This window comes from Thunnus thynnus, chromosome 4, assembly GCF_963924715.1.
Source record: "Thunnus thynnus chromosome 4, fThuThy2.1, whole genome shotgun sequence".
In the NCBI taxonomy this organism is placed as follows: domain Eukaryota; kingdom Metazoa; phylum Chordata; class Actinopteri; order Scombriformes; family Scombridae; genus Thunnus; species Thunnus thynnus.
In genome coordinates this window covers 20,441,656-20,463,166 of record NC_089520.1, presented here as the reverse complement: position 1 = coordinate 20,463,166, position 21,511 = coordinate 20,441,656, and the positions used below count along the sequence as shown (strand labels likewise).

At 38.9% G+C, this 21,511-nt stretch overlaps 2 protein-coding genes across 3 annotated transcripts; both read left to right on the top strand.

Annotated features, from left to right (window-relative positions):
- The first annotated feature begins 1,458 nt into the window (after positions 1-1,458).
- Positions 1,459-12,819, top strand: thumpd3 (THUMP domain containing 3). Of its 2 annotated transcripts, none has more exons than XM_067587397.1 (10): positions 1,459-1,587; positions 2,319-2,584; positions 3,118-3,195; positions 3,289-3,708; positions 4,697-4,827; positions 7,491-7,560; positions 7,958-8,073; positions 8,171-8,275; positions 8,463-8,586; positions 12,389-12,819. In XM_067587397.1, exons 2-10 carry the CDS (start codon positions 2,342-2,344, stop codon positions 12,584-12,586), a joined length of 1,485 nt encoding a protein of 494 aa, XP_067443498.1. In that variant the 5' UTR covers positions 1,459-1,587; positions 2,319-2,341; the 3' UTR covers positions 12,587-12,819. The 2 variants fall into 2 exon arrangements, with proteins under 2 accessions (XP_067443498.1, XP_067443499.1); XM_067587398.1 differs by having other exon boundaries at positions 1,465-1,587; positions 2,251-2,584.
- Positions 12,820-12,959: 140 nt separating this feature from the next.
- On the top strand, positions 12,960-21,291 carry LOC137181585 (prostacyclin synthase-like). Its single transcript, XM_067587399.1, has 10 exons — positions 12,960-13,879; positions 14,699-14,822; positions 15,691-15,866; positions 16,331-16,474; positions 17,000-17,127; positions 17,858-18,039; positions 19,514-19,667; positions 20,103-20,284; positions 20,705-20,856; positions 20,979-21,291. Exons 1-10 carry the CDS (start codon positions 13,812-13,814, stop codon positions 21,127-21,129), a joined length of 1,461 nt encoding a protein of 486 aa, XP_067443500.1. The 5' UTR covers positions 12,960-13,811; the 3' UTR covers positions 21,130-21,291.
- The last annotated feature ends 220 nt before the right edge of the window (positions 21,292-21,511 follow it).

Below are 21,511 nucleotides of genomic sequence, written 5' to 3'. Positions count from 1 at the left end.
AGTCCAGTTAGCAACAATTTCCTGTTTTGGTGTTTGGCTTTCAGAATAAAACAAATCCTTTCAGATTTAAAATAGTTGTAGTAATGTGATTTAGTAGGCTATTTAAACCCTATATCCTCTGATCTGTCACATATAGGCTACATGGGCCACTAGTGTCAGGAAACAATGTAAAAAACAATAAAATGTAATCTTTTCTTAATTACAGAGGCTCCACATGGTAGACTGCATCTATTGTTTCACTTTATATAATTTGTATTTGTCAGGCTTCTCTTGTTGGCCTGTACTTTATCAATAGACAACATTTAAGCTGTTGTCTACTATTTCAAGAGAAATAAAAACAGATGACCCTCAAATTCAGCCATATATTGTACGCTTTATTAATTTGTCAAACCTGCTTTCCAGTGGAAGAGTCTCTGAGAATTATTATTTTGAAAATGGTGAGTAAAAACTTAATGTTCATTTTATTCTCTGTCATTTGACCAACTCTATTTTCCAGTAGTACAGTGAAAGACATAGTTTGAAAGAAAGAAAGTCATAGTCACAGATAATCAGCATAGTTCAGGTTCCTTCTAGAGGTAATTCCATTTGAGGGTAAAAAAAAAATGTTTCCATCATCATGTTAACATGTGTCTAATTGTGTGAATAGGAATAAGCAACCAAGTTCATCAGATGTCAGGTGTAAGTCTGTGGTTGCAGCTGGCCAGTATTAGTATTGTGTATGGGTGACTGTGCAAGAGTTTTAGGCACTTTAGATGTTTGAATTCTGACACATAATGTGATACCATCAGGTAGGCACCTCCTGACTGGTCACAAATTTATTCTGCAGGATAACAAAGACCCAAAACATACAGCCAGAGTCATGTATGATTATTTTAAGCAACAAGAAGAACAAGGAGTCCTGCAACAGATGGTATGTCCTCCACAGATCCCTGGTCTCAACATCATGGAGTCAGTCTGGGATTACAAGATGAGACAGAAGCAACTGAGATGCATAAATCCACAGAAGAACTGTGACAACTTCTCCAAGATGCAGGAACAATCTACCTGCCAAGAACCTTGAAAAACTGTGTGCAAGTATATTGAGGAGAACTGGAGCCGTTTGTGGTCACACCAAATATGATTGAGGTGTCTACTGTTTACTGTACTTAATTGATAAATACTTTGGAAAGCATCCTCACTTTACTTTCAGTGCCTAAAGCTTTTGCACAGTACTCTATATTTAAAATCAAAGATATAAATTCATTTTAACTACCTTAATAAACAAATAAATTGTTCAGTGGACACTTTATCATCCAAATCATTGACCGTGTATTGCAGACTTTGACGACCTTGTTTCAATCCTTAAACAAACACAGTTTTAAGTGTTTCTGTGTGAGGATTAAGAACCTCTGACTCTGATTTGTGGTCAGTTTAGATTTGTGTAGATAATGGTTTTATTCTGAAGGACTCCGGCCGGAAGTCCTCGTGTTGTCGCTGCTAAGCGGAAACAACCGTCGCCTCGTGTTTGACAGTTTGGTCAGATTCTGGTTATCAAGTTTAGTGCTGCTAACCTCCACAAGATTGTCTTCAGCCTCGACAGTTCAACCGGTGGGCTTATTACATGAACACACTTCCATGATGTAGCAAGAGTTTCAGATAAAATAAATAACAGTGGCCTCCTTGTCATTTGTTCGTAACAACTTTTTAGCCTCTGAAAGCTAACGTTAGCCAGCTAACTTAACCCACGTTGATGCTAACCCCTCCAGCATTAGCGTGACATCTTTATTTACAGTGTTTAAATGAACAGTGTTTCGTACTAACTCGTCACAGCATGTAAACTGTACTTTGATATATATTGTTCTCTTGCAAATTTCTCTATTCTAGTCATTAACAAAGTGCAGTATTGTCAGTTTCAATTAGGGCTGGGCGATATGGGCAAAATATCACGCTATATTTGACCAAATACTTCAATCTCGATATTGCGACAATATTGTAGGGATGACTGTCGGTGCTTTCACAAAATATTTACACATGTTTTGATAAATAATCATCAGGAATATGGATGTAATGACTAAGTACAGCTTATAACAGTCTGGTAATTTCAAAAAATTATATCACTTTACTGTAATGCAGCCTTTAAAACCAGGAAAAGACAACACTTATGCCATGTCACGATATCTAAAATCTATGACAATATCTAGTCTCATATTACAATATCGATATATTGCCCAGCCCTAGTTTAATGCTCTCTTATAAATTGTCTCTCTTCAGATGTTACATGTGACTCACTGGCACCAGCTGTCACACACATATTACTCAGTTACACCTCTTGTGTCTAGTGAAGGGCAAGCAGCCTGCAGACATGTCCTCCCAGGAAGATGGGGCTGCAGAGCAGGACCCTGAGACCAAGCTGTCCGACTCTACCTCCACTGAGACTGATGCCACCGGTGGAGCCATCATCACTGTCACCATAGGGGCAACCGTACCCACAGGGTTTGAACACACTGCTGCAGAGGAGGTCAAGGAGAAGATTGGGGTTGACGTGCGAATCAGCAAAGATCGCGGTCGTATATACTTTCCAATAACTACTGACAAGCTTTTCCAGGTAAGATGAGACCAAGAGCAAATGCGAGAGCGTTTCTAAATGCTAAATTGTGTTATAGACAGAGGAAAATTTGATTTGATGCTAAATAATAGTAATTTATATGTACAATACTGTTTATATGGAGCCCAGTGGTGATATACTGGAACCCCCAGTTTGATTTTACCTGGTAAAAAAAAGTGTGCATGCAGAAAAATCTTCTAAAGCATCTAAAATCTATCTGACTTAGGGCTACAACTAAGAATTATTTTCATTATCGATTCATCTGTCAATTATTTTCTCAATTAAGCAATTAGTTGTTTGGTCTATAAAATGTCAAAAATGTCTATCACTGTTTCCCAAAGCCCAAGATGACACCCTCAAATGTTGCTTTGTCCTGACCAACAGTCCACAACCCAAAGATATTCAGTTTACTGTCATAGGGGACTGAAGAAACCAAAAAATATTCATTTGTATTATATTCTACTAGAAACCAGAGTTGTGAACAGCTCTAATCTGTCTGTCTTTCTTCCTGGTCATTGAATTCCCCTCTGCAGGTCCATCTTCTGAGGTCTGTGGACAACCTGTTTGTTGTAGTTGAGGAATATGATCATTACCAGTTCAAAGAATCAAAGGTAAATTACAATCAGCTGTATTCTGTTGTAACTGATGTTAAGCACATACAGTATGCATTATTGTCAGGGTCACAAACACTGTGTTTCATACAGGAGGAGACATTGGCAGAGCTGCAGGAGCTTGCCTCCAAACTCCCCTGGACTAATGCCCTAGAGGTCTGGAAATTAAATGGCACCCTTAAAAAGAGAAAAGTCCACCGGAGAGGAGGAAACGTCACCAAAGTAAAGCCTAACAGTGAGACCATTGACGCAACTGTGGCTGACACCGAAGAACAAGAACTACCTGAGGCTGGTGAAGGCCAGACGAAGGCGGAGACCCCACCTGACATGGAGGCTAGCATGCAGGACTCAGAGGACACAGCACCCAAGGCCAAAGTAATCAAGTTTCGTGTGACGTGCAACAGGGCTGGTGACAAACACAGCTTTTCCTCTAATGAGGCAGCCAGAGACTTTGGTGGGGCCGTACAAGAATTCTTCCAGTGGAAGGCAGACATGACAAAGTTTGACATAGAGGTATGCACGCTTGTTCAGACTGGGCTGACACTATACTATTATACTAGCAGCGAATACCATTGTACTAGCCAAAACTCTGACTGTTTAGACACAGTTCATGCATAAACAGTATGAGCCAATGTTTCATTTAAGCAGTAACAAAAGAAACAATAACAGCTCCGTTACTTAACACTTCCCGTGTAGATAAGATTGTCATGCCATGTGACAAGTTGAAAAATGCCACATTTGGCTCCAGCATTGTATCACAGATTGGAGGTTAGGTGTGGTAACAGTTTTTAAAATAATATACAAGGTTTTCACACAGTGATAATGATCTGTGGCCTTTCTACATTCTGCAGAGTTTGCTCAGTATTTTACTGCTTGGTAGCAGTTGCCAGTTGTGTGTAATTTGACTATTAAAATGTATTTTGTCGTTACATTACATTCATTTAGCAGATGCTTTTGTCTGAAGCAAACTCATTTAGTTCATAGACTAAATATAGTGTTAATAATAATTCTTGTTTAGCTGATATTCAAATGCATATTTTGATGCATGAATAAATATTTAGTTAATTGCTCTATATGTGTTTGTAAGTTTCAGTTTACTGAAGATATGAGACTATAAGATCAAAGTTGCAACTAACAGTAATTTCCATTATCAAGCAATGTGCTCATTGATTTCTCAATTAGTCCTTTGTTTACTCTATTAAATGTCAGAAAATAGTGAAAAAATGCCCATCACAATGTTTTAGAACTTATCGTGACATCTTCAAATTGCTTGTTTTTCTTGACCAAGAGTCCAAAACACAGAAATATGTAATTTACTATTAAAGGTAACAAACAAAAGAGGCAAATCCTCACATTAGAGAATCTGTAACCTGATGATTTTTGCATTAAAAAAAAACTAAAAACAATTTATCCAAATTAAAAAATAGTTGGCAGTTTATTTTATGTCAGCTCTATAGATAACGTTATATTTAATCATGTACTGTATGTTCCTGTACTGTAGGTTTTACTAAATATACACAATGAGGAGGTGGTGATCGGCATTGCACTCACTGAAGAGAGTCTTCACAAGAGAAACATCAGTCACTTTGGACCCACCACTCTTCGGCCTACCTTGTGCTATGGCATGCTCAGGTAACTCTTCCAACAGTTACACCATGTGATCTCGATTACCTTACACTATCAGGCTCAAACTATTCTTTGAGTGTCTTTGTAGCCATGAGGGTCCATGGGACATACATTTTGTCATTTGCTAATGTCAGAGACGGTGAGGCCGTGTCAGTTTTTGAGTGTATCAGGTCCTTTACAAGCGTATATTTGAGACCCTGAATTTAACATTTAATTTACAATCAGAGTATTGAAATAAAATTTAATTCCATAATTCTAATTGGCTGGATGATTTTGGTTCAGAAAGTCAAGGTTGTAGTTTTGACATGACAAAGTTTAAGGAAAAAACCCCCAATATTTTCACTTTTGAACCACTCTCCTATTGACATGTCATGTTTTGTACAAAGTTACAGAGAAAGAGTTGGTGACAAAAATTCTGCCAATGCGTAACCACAGACTTTCACCTCAGAGATGAACAGTTGCTTACTCTCAGTTACACAATAAACACACATCAAAATGAGAAAAGGGTGCTGACAGACAAGGATTAAATTCTCAGGAATATGAAGTTTGCTTATCTAATCGTAATCTTCGAGAGAACTGTTTTTCTTTGCACCTACGCAAAGTAAAGTTTGCCTAAACCTGCATTCACACCAAATTTGACAATGCGGTACGTTCCCGCAGGGCTGTGCGGAGGTATGGGCGTGTTTATTAGTTCTTTAGAACATTAACACCATGAAATGATCAGAAAATAATGTTTGATTTTCTCTGAGTCACCGGTTTCTTCTCGCGCCACTGCTCCTTCTCTTCATTCACTCTGTAGCTTGCTCGACCACCGCTGTTCTCCGCCTCTCTCTTTCATGCTCTAGATCGCTTGATTTTTTTAAATGAGTCGGAAAGTCAACAGCATGGCCTAACTTTACTTTTAACGTTATCAAACGAAGAGAAATGTCCTCCCCTCTTCCTAGTAATGTCTTGTACTCCCTCATGGCAGCGTTATACAGCTGTGCTACATAGTAAACAAGGTTCTTCTTCCCATTAGCATCTTTGGTTTGATTGCCAGCATAAGTGATTTACCACCGTGTTGGATTGCGTTTTGGCAGAAGTTGATTTTGGTTCAACTTCTTCCTGCACAGCTGCTGCGGTTTTTTGCTGCACCCAATGTGGGAGATTTCTCTAAGTTGTTTCTCGGGCTTGACAAAAACACTTCCATTGAAAAGCTGACACTGAGGTAGGCCTGCTTGCCCTTAACAAGTAGAAACATATCCAATATCATTGCCCTAGCCAAGACAAACTCTTCCCTGTTGAGATCAATTTTCAATTCACACACAGACTCAAATAACAGTAACAAAAGACAACAAGTAACAAACCACATAGACTCAAATATAACTGCTGCGTACACCATTATTACAATCTAATGTACTGAGGTGCTATTAACTTTGCAACATCCAGAGTTTTTTAAGGTGGTTGTTTAATTTAACAGGGTATATAATTGATCAACATATCAGTGATAGTGCAAGCCAGATGTTTGCATGAAGCATACAGAGTAGCAGTCAGTCCAGAACTGAGGCTTGTGGTGTATTATAATTATCACTGACCGCTTTTAAAGCCCTCAGTAGTTTCAGAAGTGGTTGTGACAAGACAGCGGTTTATGGTTTGTACAGCAGAAGCAATTAGCCTGAGTAATTATTTTAATAGTCCATTGAGACACAATATTATCCCAATGCATCCATTGGGATAATATTGCACTTACACAAATGCAGTATTATCCCAAGTTGAAAACATCATTTCAATAGGAGTAGCAACTGTAGTAAACTGTGTAGTGCTGTGATCAGTTGTTGCCACAGTTAGAGATTTCCAGAAAATTTCAGTCAGTATATGCCCAAAAATAAATTTGTATAATTTCACATACTGCATCAATGAACTTATCTGACAATTACACAAAAAATCATTATGTGCATTCTTAACAAGTACAATAAAAGCTGTGAGAACAAATACAAATCAAAACAATGTGATGCAGTGCTAAAAGTGACATAAATATGACTTGGATAAAATTCAAGTATTTCACATTTAGAGAGTCTACTTGTTGCAGTATAAATTGGCAATTGACTGACACACAGTATTTGAAGTTACTAATGTATCATACAAATAGAGATAATGGTGTTGAGGGAGGAGAAGTGCAGATTGGTGTAATGTTAATTGCAGGGCATAGGGCAGTTTCATTAAGTAGTTTCACCACTTTGTGTTTATAAGCACTATGTTCATCATTCTGGCAGGTCAGTACTGTTTCTGCTGGTGCTGGACTCTGTGCAATAGGTTTGGTGTGTTGATAATGTTGTGATCATTTCTCACTAACTCCTGCATTAAATATGCAGTATGGGTGCAGGCAGATTTTTACCCTGGTTTGCAAGGTCTTGCGATCAGAGGTAGAGCAGTTCCTCATGAACAATATACTAAACCCCAGATTTCTCCTAATGGCCAGGCAAGAGTTTTGAATGGCAGCTCCCCCACCATCTGTGTGTGTTAATGGGTGAGGAAAAGGCAAAATTGTAATGTGCTTTGTCCTACTAAAGTTGAAAAGTGCTGTTGAATAACTGAAAAGGCCTTTTCAGAATCCAGCCGACTTGATTTAACCATTCTAGATATGTAATTTCATTTACCATTTATATCCATACCTTATTGTCTGTTGACAGGCTGTGTAAACCTCAGGCATCAGATATAATACTTGATCCAATGTGCGGAACTGGAACTATACCATTGGAGGTAAGACATAACTTCTGCACCCAGACTCGCTATCTGTCTGTTCATTTTGCTCATGATTTGTTCAAAATATATTTGGTGTAATCAAATTGGCCTCCATGGGTGAAGTGCAGACTTATGCAAGCAAGTTTCAAAAGATCAGAGACTTTGTGAGTTTACAGAGAACTTTGCTTATTTATGTTGTTTTCAATCATCAGAGATGGAAAATGTAAGCTTACTTATCACAAACCTGTTTTACTTGGATTGAGCTGTTGGTCACATCTGGACATTTCTTAATGTTATTAGAAAATAGATTTCCTTAGTTGACAGATGGTTTGAATCTGAGGTTTAACAGATCACAGGAACTTTACACAATAACAAAACCACAGACTACTAATTCTGCTATGGTTTTCTTCACCAGGGCGCCATAGAATTTCCCAGTTCATTCTACATTGCCGGTGACAACAATGACATGGCAGTTAACCGCACAGTCAATAATACACGTCACATCCAGAAAAGGAGGGCAGACATGGGCAGGTGAGAGTGAACAGCCCAACATCTTAATAGAAGTTTGTTGGAATACATGTATTTGTAAATGATGATCACCATAATGTTTTTTTATGTCTTTAAACAGTGTATCTGGATTGCCCATTGACACTGTGCGGTGGGATCTGTGCAATTTACCCATAAAGACCAGCTCTGTTGACATTATCATCACTGACATGCCCTTTGGGAAGAGGTACCATAACAGTGGTGTACATGAGTTCTTAAATGCTACCTATAGGTCATACTAAATAAGTTGTTAATTTTTGTTTATAATATTGTAAAGGCCCAGCCAGAGTTGAGTCCACCTGAACCACAGTGTTGGTTGCAAATGTATTAGCATAAAGAACATACACGAGATTTCATCTTTTGTTTTCTTGAAGAATGGGCTCAAAGAAGAAGAACTGGGACCTTTACCCCTCATGTCTGAGAGAAATGGCCCGTGTGTGCAGACCAGGCTCAGGAAAGGCTGTGCTGTTGACACAGGACAAGAAGTGCTTCGCCAAGGTACCGTTGTTCTCATGCAGATACAGGATTTTCAACTAAGATATTACTGAAAGTTCTCCGGAAATAAGATACAGTTACATGAGAGCTTTCAAAAAAAATCACAGTGTTAATCATTTCCTGCCACTGTCTTCCTGGTAATGATTCATGGCAGCCGCTGTTTGCCTCATCCAAATGTTTAGCCAGATAAACACTTGCTGGCAGACAACAGACTTTATCAGGAGGGATTCCGACCGAAAACAGTCCTGCGTTAAAACAGTGCAGGGGGCTCTGTTGGTTGGTTTGTGTTGCTACATGTACCAGAGTGACATGAAATTACGATGCAGGAAGTCCAGTTAAAGTAATAGATCTGTGAATTTGATGCCAAATCAGTTACAAAGTAAACCACCAGGAATGTGCGCTCACATCTATGTGATTTTACCAATGCAGCACGTTATTGGATGACATCGCATTGCATTGTCTGCATTAGACTGTCACCATTCCAATGAATGAGAGGGCTGCATTTTTTCATGCAGGGCTGATTTCAGTCTGAAGGCGACCTTATGAATAAAACAAGTGTCTTCCTCACTAGCTTTATTCATCACAAAACTAACACCAGTAAACCAATGGGATTATGACCAACAATGAACCCCTGAAGCTATGGCAGGCAACACAAATAGGTGTAAGTAAGTGCAGCAACAAACACACAGGCAAAACACTTATATCCATTCAGAGTGACAATGATGCGTGTCAAACCTACAGTGGAGTCTATCTGTACGGGTCAACGCCTGTCAGCCACCCTTCCTCCCGACCAAGGTTGGACGCAGGCTGGCCATCAGGAAGGGAAATTTCAATTCTATCACTATTTAAACATCATTTAATTGACTTGTTGAAAAGAGAGATGGAGAGAGAGAGAGACAAAGAAATACAAAGTTAGGGAGAGAGGGATTGTGCCTGTGGACAATCAGAGAGGTGAGAATGAAACTTGATTTTTATCTGGTAATTATTCAATGTAATTCTAGCTGTTTATGAACTACACGGCAGACGGGTGTCTCTTCCAAAACTGAGAAGTAGGTTGACAGCTGTCTCATGACTGGCTCTGTGGCAGGTTAACACACGTCAAGTTGACCTACATCTTACAAGCTTCTACTGTTATCACTTGCACATTTTCGTCCCTTTCTGACGATGACACATAAACAAAAGATTTATATGAGATTTTTGCTCCTTTTGAACTCCACTTTAAGGCTGCATCATTTTTGATAAACACGCTCCCCGTTCAGACAGTTTTATCAACATGCACCAGCTGGGTTAACAATTGCATTGTGGGAGTTTTCAATTTAGGTCACATAGTATGCCTGACAGGTGCTACTTTAAATTAGTGATGAATAAGGTAAAAGTATATACAACCTTATTACCTATGCCAAAGTACAGTAATGATGGTAATAATAATAATGATGATGACATAATACTAATAATAATAAGTATTACAGTACAAAATATGTGTTTTGTGATGACCCCTGGTGTCATCTTTGTCTTGCTGTGTGAGGTTGATTAAGTCCTGGCTACACCACAGCTCACACACACTCTGCTGCTTTGCCCCATGGCTGGGGGCTCGTCAGGGATCTGTTTGTTATAACCTGGCTCTTTGGCCACAAAGAAATAGGAGACATGCCATGTAACTTTCAACAAAAGATAATTTATTGAATCCAAATTAAACCAAATTGAACCAAATTCAAAAAACTGAAGATAAAGCATGGGGTGTGGATATCAATAGCGTCAGTGGTGTAGGGTGTGCATGAATATAAGATATATGTGTGTGTGTTGTAAGGTGCAAAACAAAGGCAAATGGACACCTGAAGGGGAAAGGGAGAGAGAGCTGCAGCAGCCACGGGGCAGAGTGGCAGAGAGAGAGGGAGCTGTGCTGCAGCCAGGATTTAATTAACCTGGGAACACCCTCAGGTGTCCCCAGGTGAGCTAACGATCACCTGCAAAAGTAAACAGGCAGGTGAACCACACAGCAAGACAAAAATGATAATAATGTCTTAATAAGTCACTGTTGTAATTATCATTAACTGCTGATGGGACTGGGTGCCAACTGCACACTGTGTGCCCTCTGATGCTTTGCCATTTGCATGGAGCAGACACATGTTCCTAGTAAAACAATACACAGTATTGGGAACAGCTAGACTGATTTGAATTATCTCCACCCTTTTATAATCAATGGTTCTGCTGTTCTATTTCCACACATCACCTCACAAGCTTGAGCTGGAGTCATGCAAAGATTAAACTAAACATTGCACTGTGTATACAAATATGCAACCTGTTGCCATGGAAGTCATTTCTAAAAATAATACATTTGAATAAAGTCGTCTCTGTTTTGAAGTTGTTATCCAGCAGTAGCCTTCTCATAAGCCTCACCAACTGGCGGACTACTCAGTCACTTCTTGCTAACCTGTCTATCTGCAATAATCCATTCTGTTTGAAAACAAAACTGCTTTCAGGATTTTGCTTAATGTTTCTCAATATTTCTGTTAAAAGGATTAAATTAAATTTTATTGCAGTGACAAAACTTCATCAAAAGAGCTAGAAACCACCACAGTCTACATAGACGTGAAATAGATAGTGGTAGCCAAAATGTGTAACATCCATACTGTAACTATAAGCACAATAGACATAAATGGCTATCTAAGCCCACATTCCAGAGGAGAGTGAACAGAAGTCACATTTCTTAGTGATTCTGTGAACTGAACTTGCTCTCTGCAAATACCCTGAACTCTAAAGTGCAACACACTGGCCGTATCGTAAGGCGTTGCATCATTTGACACCCATAGCGTACACCAAAGGCATCATACAAACAGAAAAAAAAGTCAAGGCACAGTAGCCGGCATGTATAAAACCCAGGGGTGAATTTAAAAAAAATAGCTGCTTTCTTGGAGCACTGACATTTGTCATCGGAGGTTGATATGTGTCAACGTCATACTGAGATTATGACCACTTTGCAAAGAAAAGGGATGGTTGTGTTCAAGACAGCAAATTAGCAAAAACATAAAATTAAAAAGGTTTGATTGTAGTCAGTTTAAGCATTGATTAACCAGGTTCACCACTGAGACTTGGTATTGTTGCTATGGTTACCTGAAGTTTAACTTATTGTATCTTGCTCTCTGATTTACATTGGTGTTTACACTGTTGAACGATATATACAGTGTCCTGATATTCTATCAGATTAACAGCCTCATCACAGCACTCCTGTCACATCTCTCACATTGTAAGTGTTCTAATATGTACCCACTACAACCTTAATAATAAACATTATGTAGAATTATCACTTTATGACAGTGTCAACAAAAATTGAAAATATATAAGCTTTGTAAAAGGAGAATTTACGGCAGAGCTGTTTTATTGGATTGCATTAGATTGCACAGGTGTTCCCAATAAAGCACTCGGTGAGTGTGTATGTAATTTTCTTTAACACCCCACCATAATGACATTCTCAAAGTTTTGCTATGTTGTACTCTACAAACGAAGTATTGGTGGTTTCATCATTTATAAATGCCAGTGGTTTTTATGTTTATACAACTCCATCACATTTATACAACCTAATGTGGTCCTTCTGTTAAAAATCTTGTTCCAATTTAAGCCAATTTATCCTGAAATAATCTCTAAATAATCCCTCCATAGCCTGAGAGAGGCAGGTTTAACTCAGTTTAGTCACAGCATCATGGAAAAGACTCTTAACAGCTGTATTTGTCTAAGCAAACATCTTGTTCCACAGAAAACAAATGTCTCATTTGTTAGTTTGCCCTCACAAGATTTATGTTATCTCCAGGCTCTGTCGAGAATGGGCGGACTGTGGAGGAAGATGCACACTGTTTGGGTCAATGTCGGGGGTTTACATGCTGGAGTCTACCTCCTCAAGCGGACCGGAGCCGTGTTTGGTCAAACTCCTGAAGACGTCTATGAATCACGAGGAACAGTTCACACACATGAGAAGGGGGATAAGAAAGATGACGAGGAGCTCTCTTAATTCACATCCGGTGTTTAAGTTCTCGTAGAATTAACGTTATTTATATTCTCATTGCTGATTTAACTTTTCTTTTCAATTCAGGTTCTCTGGTCAAGTGTGCCAAGCAGTTTTAGTGTATATTTTTTGTATTTCTCATTCGGTTGAAAAGCTATTTCCATCTACTGTATCCACTTTACAGAAACTGCACATTGCCATTTGTTGTGACTAATAAAGGTTGAAACAAAAAAAGTCAATTGATGTAAATATTAATCATTTAATACACCACAGTGGCCAAGTTGATTTGTAAGTGACCTATTTACTATACAGAGATTAACCCTGAGTGAAAAAAAACTGGAAAATGTTTCATAAATTTGGAGGAATATTTTATTTTTGACATGCTGGGAAGGAAATGAGGGGAAAGCCTCATAGATTTGAGCTTCAGGCTTTCCCTTCCCGGACAGCTCCTTCACTTCTCCATTTCTGACGTGCCGAACTGACCATACAACAGGTGGAGACATATGTGGGTAATTTCAGCTGAGATTAAGCCCAAAAAGGAAGCGGGAGTTTGTGTGTGACTCAGAATGACACTAATGGAGTGTCGCGTACGTGAACATTTGCATGCTAAAAGTACACCTCCTTCAGCCTTCCTACATCCCTCTAAGTTGTTCCCAAACTAGGAAAAGACTGTTGATTTGTGCAGTGTTGAATTTGATGTAATTGGGGTCTTGCAGGAACGAACAACTGGTAAGAATTTGGAGAAAGCTAAACATTATTTTACACCTGCAAACAAGAGTCTATGTAATTCTAGTGGTTTCATCATGAGCATTTTCCAAAATAAGGCAGAGAAATAAGAAGTACACCTTACACCTAATGAAATCTGATGTCTTTTGTAGTTGATTAAGACTTACTCTGTCTTGCATAAATTTCCATGAATAGATAGCCTTACTGTATATCCTGCAAAACAAGTGTTAGATGGGAATTAGATTAATATCGTTTTACTTCCTTGAGTGTCCTTGGTTTACTCTTTTTTTTTTTTTTTTTCTTTTTTTTTTTTTTTGTTTGTTTGTTTGTTTTTTTAAAGAATGACGTGGTATAGGCTTCATCATGGAAGTTTTAGAGTCTGAAAATGTTATGACTGGACCGGTCGTCGGCAAATGACGCAATTGCGTGTAAGGAAGCCACATAAAAAGCATGTGTGGGTTGAGGAGAGTACAGTGACTGAGGAGTTGGGACATAAACACACGAGATGATCTGGACCATTTTTCTGCTCGTCCAAGCTGCCCTGCTTTATTTCATTCTCACACACAGAACCAGGTAAGTTACTATGTGGGTCACCTGTGTTGTCTTTAATGCACTGGATATATGCTTAGAACAAAGAAAGCAGAGGAAGTTATCTGTTATGACACTGGAATCGTTTTTTTTTACATTTCCTTTTAACATTTGTGTTTACATTGTCTATCTTTCACCCAGTGTATATTGTTTATGATACAAATTATAATGTTATTAAACATTTTGCGTCACTAAGAGCAGGTCATTAATAACAATACCATTGTGATGATAACAATAATAGACTTACCACGCGTTTTATCACCGCACCCAAGCAAACCCATTTAATCTGTTTAAGTTAAGGTTGTTTCCACTCCGGTCTGAGGAATGTGGCTAAACTACTACAGTGGTAGAGATAGAAGTGTCCTGGGGAACCTTCACACCTCACTGGTTTTTGTTTTCCTTTTGAGAAAATAAAACAAATCTGTGATGCAATGATCATTTTTCAACTAATCCCTGTTACTGTTAACAGTGACCTTTACCTCAAACAATAATCTCATGATAAAAGGCTAGTCATACAAACCAAACACAGACTGCACTCTGTGTACACTGAGAGCTACTGGAAACCCTAAAACTAATGTTGTTGTTTTTTTCTACTGGCAGACAATAAGGGATACGCATTTGTCAAATGAGATAAAATCACAGTTTTATTTGTCCAGGACTGTGTGTTTGGTAGTGTCCTTTAATACTGTCATGTCAGGTGGATGAAGTTCCAAGAGAGACAGATCAGTCTCTTTGAATTAACAATACACCTTTATATTTATTTGATAATCAGTTTCACCTTTTATTTTTACTTTTTTTCTTTAGATCCAAGTCTGAGCCACCTTTAGACAAAGGAATAATCCCGTGGTTAGGCCATGCACTTGAATTTGGCAAAGATGCTTCCAAGTTCTTGAACCGAATGAAGCTGAAACATGGCGACATTTTCACAGTGAGTAGAAGAAACTTAAAGATGATGAACTTTTGACAAAACAGTCTCACCTCTGTAGATATTTTTAAATATCTAATGTCACTGTAAGGAAGTAACCTCCCCGTGGAGGAGGTCTTAACATCGTTCAGAAAATATGAAAATTTAAACAAATTCAACACCAACAACTGGGCAAACAGGAAGATAATATGATATTATTAAAAGCAGAAGTTCTACAAAATAGATATGTCGATATGATGTTGTTTTGCTATTTTCAATGTCAAGAAAGAACTTTGAACTCTGAATGTAATTTTACAATAGACGGCACTGAATGCTTAGTTAGTTTTGAGGCTAAATTTGGAGGGATTGCGTGAACGTGAAAGGGAAGTGAATTGAAATCAAACTTGCTGTAGAATTTTCTGCTTGTTTTCATGTTACACAATATAATCTGGAGGCACTTCTGCTTTTCCAAATGTAATTTACACATTTGAGAATATGTTCATATATGCTGTTAAAACAAAATACAAAGTTTCATATTTCTTTAACGATATTAACAAATCATTTTCTTAAAAATGTAATCTAGAGTTTTGTATTGATTCAAGATTAAAGGGAAACTTTAATCCCTGAGAAACATAGTAAACTAGTGAATTTGCTTTCCTTAAAAAAAAAAACTGTAGGTAAGATATAAGATATATAAGAATAATCCCAACTAGTTATTGTGATGTAATATCACATAATCCAATTCATGATCCTTACTTGTAAATCAGATTATAAGCCATTTTCACTGCTTTTAACACTATATTTTTTAACTGACAAGCAGTTAACAGGCCTGAATTACTCATCTTCCTCAACATTATATCTGTATCTCATATATGTCTGCGCTCATTGATAGGTGCGTGCCGCTGGACATTACGTGACAGTGATGCTGGATCCACACTCATACGACTCAGTAATCGATGACTCCGGTTCCCTGGACTTCACTCGCTATGCACAGGTGCTCATGGAGAGGATCTTCAACTTGCGGCTCCCATATCACCAGCCAGCTAAAGCAAAAGCAATGATGAAACAGTATGTCCTTATTATTTATACTCCAAAATGAGAGCACGTACTGTATAAGTTCATTTTCATATTATATTAATGTGGAAGTGAAATTTGTTCGTGGAAATCCGCCCAACTTCCCATGAAGTCTCATGAATACGTCGCTGGGGATATTTCTGTGGCACACCCTTCCCATTTTTGAAAATCTTGTTTTGTTATTGCTCAGTTGTGATCTACTACTCAGATTTAATCTGAGTTAAGAGTGCGCACCTTTCCCCTCCTTTCTTTGCTACTTGTGTAACCACTTCATCTCAAAGTTTGCTAAATATAATACCTATGTTATGTTACTAAAGGGGAAACATAGGTAGGGCTAAGTCAACAAGTGAGCATAAATAATGTGTGTCAGTGGTTTCACAACACTGTCAGGAATCCCTTTGACTGTACAGTAGTTCACTTTTTCTTCCTTTGTAACCTCAAACCTTCTGTGTCCGCAGGCACTTCCTGGGAATGAATTTTGCTGCCCTCAACAGCACCATGAGCAGGCACTTGCAGGCCTTGCTGAAAGCTGAGATGCCTCAGAACCAGAAAGACCAGAAAGAGGAGGGACTGTTCAACTTCTCTTACGGCGTGCTCTTTAAGTAAGAACACCCACATGCTATGTCAAAAGAAACATGCGTTCATGTTAAAAGCACTCAGATAAACAGTTTACACACCAGTCAATCCTGCGGTTTTCTGTTAGTAAATACAGCAAGAATAATGAAGGATGACTCCGCTCTATCAGGCAAATGTTTGAGGACACCTTTGTGGTTGAACATGCAGCCCATTTTTGGTAGAGCGGATGTGAATCAAAATGTAGCCTCTTCTTTTGCAGCTTTCATGATAAGAGGTGTCATTTACTAAACAGAGAAGAGTAGTGGAGTCAGACCAGAATACATCTGGAACGTGAAACAGTATATGATAGAAATGTTTACCAGGAGGAGATGCTTCACAGTGTGTGGGCCAATGGAAAAATACCTGCTGAAAGTGAAGTGCTTGTGTGTGATGGCTTTCAAATGGAAAACCTGTATGGGCTTATTATCTTTCCATCAAGTGTAAAAATGGTTAACATTCATCAAGTGCAGGCTCCCACACTTTCTCACACTTTGTATCTACTTTCTCTGCAGGGCGGGGTACCTGACGCTGTTTGGAGGAGAGCAAAACAACAACAGCACAGATCCCTTAAAAGTCTACGAGGAGTACCGGAAGTTTGATGGTCTCTTAACCAAAATGGCAAGGGGCACACTGAAGCCAGGTACTAACCACACACTAACAATTCTCACAATTAACCACTAAACTTAACGCACCCGCTGATATTATTCATCAGGTGATCATCGGTCAAAGAACAGTTATCTGAAAGCACAACTTAACTGTCATTAAATGATAAAAGTTGTCTCTCAGCTATGATTCATAAGAAGTGTCGATCTAAATCATCGGCTTTACAAGCCATGAATCAGGAGAAGATGTAACTCGTGACATCACTGTTTATCTTTGTCACGATGTCTCCCACTAATGTGCTTTGACATCATCAATCGCTGCTCCCTCAGCTTGTTTTGTGGTTGCCATGACAAGTCTCACTTCCTAAGCAGTTACTTACCTAGCATCTAGAGGTCTGTTTATGATTTTTGGGGACTTTTACGATTCACCTCTACAGACTGTGATCTAACTTGTATATACAGCTGACTACACCTTATTTCCTCAGGCTTTGTTTTCCTTTGTGAACTGTGTCATTGTACATGATCGAATCTGTTCCACCCATAGTACGCAGTGAAGTCAGCTAATTACAATATTATTGCGTACGTCCTCCAGTTGTGCCTGTTATACCTGTCCATTATTGAAATATTGTTCTTCTCCCAACTGTGTACAATTATATCTATTCATTTATCATGGCATGTCATTCAACAATCAGATTGAGCTCAACTGTTACTATTTTCCCTCTGACTCACTCTCTCACTCCCTTTTTGATGTTTATCTGTGTGTGACAGAGGAGAAGAGGACAGCCCAGACTGTTCGGCAGAGACTGTGGGAGCTTTTGGCTCCAGCAGGTCTGACTGAGGACTCAGGGTCAAGCCCTTGGCTTCATGCCTACAGGCAGCTCCTGCAGGAGGAGGGGGCCGATGAGGAGACGCAGAGGAGGGCCGTGCTGTTGCAACTCTGGGCTACACAGGTGAGTGAGACGTCAGAGGAATGGCATGATGTGCAAAGCAATCATTTCAATTGTCGATCAGAACAAGAGATAAGGTGAGGTGCCTGTGTAATCCGATTAACTTGATGCTGCTGCATTCCTATGAGGTTGTTTATGTCTGAGATGTCCTCAAAGAGACTTGAATTCAAAGTGACATAGGGTTGCAGTACGCCTCTTTGGCACTTGAGTGTGCTGTTCACCTCTGCTTTCACAGCAAATCTGGAAAGAGCCTCAGGAATATAAGATAAAGAATTGTAATTGAACACAGTGTCTGTTTTGAGACTACTTCTTATCATCTTGGACCTTTAAGAAGAGGGAATGTTGGCATGTTTACTATTTTATGCCTCAGAAAACAACTTGATTGATAATTGTCACTATAGCACACAGTTCTCCTAAAGAATCTGTGTGTGAAATGAGTCAAAAAAGTCAAGTATCAGGCTATAATTGCGCCTCCTCCCATCTTAAAAAAAAAGAGAAGGGGATTTCTGTTGGTCTTGTCTTGTGTTTTGCTCACATCTAACTGGACTGACTCATACAGTCTTGGCTACAGTCCTGCTGGAGGGCTTTATTGCAGCCAGGGTGTTAATCAGAAATTTACTTCAACATTTGTCTTACCCTGCGGACTGTTACTCATCTTTTATTGTACTTGTCGCCATGGTTTACACAATTTTAGTTGAATCACATTTTCAATTTCCCTAAATCTTCAGTGGCAGACATTAATATATTTGTGCATGATATACTTGGACATTCAGAGGTTTTGTTAGAGGGAGAATTAAAACAGTTGTTAAACAAACTGTTGTTAATATTCAGTACAAACAAGCAGTAAAATATTTCTATATCTGTGCAAAGTCTCCTACACTCAGTTTGGAAGGCGCGTCGTGGCCTTGTGACGCACATTTTAATGGAGACACAAGTCCTGCCATCAGCAGTGGACATGTTCTGTAAATAAAGCATTAATTACACTTTGTAGTGTATTTGAAGTGACTAAGGAGGCAATTTCATGGTAATTTATTCACTATATTATATTTGCATTGTTCACTATGTTATGTAACTACTCGTTGTGGTTTGCCGTAAAACTAAATAGCTTCGATGTCCTGCCCTTGGACGCAGGCAGATGGCAGGGGACCCAAGGTTTCAAATGGCTTTCCTTTTTAAGTAAACCATTACTGCGCTGTGCTTTGCTGGTAGTGACACTATCCAGAGCTTCTCATCTCAGACACATGAGAAGAGGCCGTTTGTTTTTTATCTCATCAGCACTAATAATTTATTAGACTATTTGATTTAATTTAACGTGTGCTTTTGTTCAAACTCTAATAAAACATCATGAATACTATGGGTGTCATGTGATGTTCTTATTTGCTGTTACCAAATAACCACCTGTGCTGTCACTATGCAACGGCAGAGTGAGAGAGACGACCTTATTGCCGTGCTCATATGAGTCTTTGTTTGTTTCCAGGGTAATGTGGGTCCTGCTGCGTTTTGGTTGTTGTCTTACTTGTTGACAAATCCTGAAGCTCTGACAGCAGTGAGGAGGGAGTTCAGCGAGATCTCACAGACGGAAACATCAGAGGCTCCTCAGCTGGACAGACCTGCGAACACCCCTGTGTTTGGTGAGTTAAATTCCAGTTTATGTAAACAGGTGGATGTTTATTGGTTGTAGGGTGTCTTTTTGTCCACAAGATGAGGTAGAAACAAAAGTCTGAATTCACAGTTTGACACGTTTACAGAATGCAACATATCATCCATATGAAGTGTAACCGGGACTAATGTAAATTACAAAATCATCATCATCATATTCACATTACATTTGAAAGAGAATTATTCAGCTTAAAGCACATCAAAGTGCAAAAAACAATTCAACAAATGAGCTGTTTATGTATAAATCCAAATTCAGAATATTGTGCAATTTAGTGACTGCAAAAATCTGAGAGGCAAAAACACACAGAAAATAGATGAATGCCACAGAAATGTGAACAAAAATGTATATGACCTTTGTATTTGCTCTTTATAAGATGTTCACAACCTTTCTTTTCACCCCTTCCCAGATAGTGCCTTGGAAGAGGCGCTCAGACTCACCGCTGCCCCCTTCATCACCAGAGAGGTAGTGCAGGAAAAAACCCTCCACATGGCTGATGGCCGAGAATACCTACTGAGGAAAGGAGATAGGGTGTGTTTGTTCCCCTTCAACAGCCCTCAAATGGACCCTGAGATTTACCACGAGCCACAGGTTTGTAGTCCTGTCTTATTGAAATAATGGCTTTCCTGTTCCCAACCTCCCCCACTTCATCAAAACCCACCCGTGCTGCCAACAGGAATAGAAGTAATTGTCTTAGGGACTAGTTGGAGGCAGACTTAAGTGTAATTAGCATCTGTAGTTTGTTTATGTAAGGTGGAATCAACGCCTACACAAAGCTGACCCTGTATTACCCAGTGAGAGGTCAAACCCAGAGCTGCGGACCATAGAGGGATTAGCCGAGCACTTGAACTGAAACACAGCTAATAGGCGTGGGAAGGACACTGCAAGGCTACATAATAAAAATCTGTCCTCCATAAATCAGACAAATAAACAGACATTAAATTGTATGATTAATTATTGAATGCATGCATCTAATGTCTGCTGTGCAAAAAAAATTTGTTTCCTTTTCAGAAATACAAGTACGATCGTTTCCTGAATGAAGACGGATCAGTGAGGAGAGATTTTTATAAAGGAGGGAGGCGGCTGAAATATTACACCATGCCATGGGGTGCAGGGACCAATGGCTGTGTGGGAAAACAGTTTGCCATCAATACCATCAGACAGTGAGTGTCCTAGAATTGGTGCACTACATAACTGGTTAAAATGTTCCACAGTGGAGGAGTTTGTTCCATTTATTTGTACGAGAATGTCCTAATTCAGTGTTTTATCTGTGTTTACTCTCCAGGTTTGTTTACATGGTGTTGACTAACTTCGATTTGGAGCTGTGTGACCCAAATGCTCAGATGCCGGAAGTGGATCCTGGTCGTTATGGATTCGGGATGCTACAACCAAAGGGAGACTTGCTCATCCGATATAAAACTAGGACTACACACTAGGACTTTCAAGTCAAACACATCAAAACATATATTTTTATGTACATTTCAGCACATGCACATTGTTTATAAAGTGTCAATATGCCCTTTGTACTTTTGTATTCTATATTTATATACAGTATATAATTATTTTGTTATTTAACAATAAATGTAAAACATTATGTATGATACTGTGTTGTCAAATTTCTTTGAGTGTTTCCAGCTTCTTAAAAATGGTCCTTTACAGCCACACATTGTGAGTAAAACTAAAATAATGATGCGGTGGAAATTTGACGAGCACTCACAATGTGTCATTTTAAAGGGCTGTGGGAACACTGGAGCATGGCTCTATAGTGAGTATGAGTGTAATGAGGGGACTGGCTGTACTGTAAACAGAGCCAGCCAC

Coding starts and splice junctions, on each gene's coding strand:
- thumpd3 (XM_067587397.1), top strand. CDS start 2,342: ATGTCCTCCCAGGAAGATGGGGCTGCAGAGCAGGACCCTGAGACCAAG. Junction 8,276..8,462: donor GACATGCCCTTTGGGAAGAG/GTACCATAACAG, acceptor GTTTTCTTGAAG/AATGGGCTCAAAGAAGAAGA. Junction 8,587..12,388: donor ACAAGAAGTGCTTCGCCAAG/GTACCGTTGTTC, acceptor TGTTATCTCCAG/GCTCTGTCGAGAATGGGCGG.
- LOC137181585 (XM_067587399.1), top strand. CDS start 13,812: ATGATCTGGACCATTTTTCTGCTCGTCCAAGCTGCCCTGCTTTATTTC. Junction 15,867..16,330: donor GCAAAAGCAATGATGAAACA/GTATGTCCTTAT, acceptor CTGTGTCCGCAG/GCACTTCCTGGGAATGAATT. Junction 20,857..20,978: donor GCCATCAATACCATCAGACA/GTGAGTGTCCTA, acceptor TTTACTCTCCAG/GTTTGTTTACATGGTGTTGA.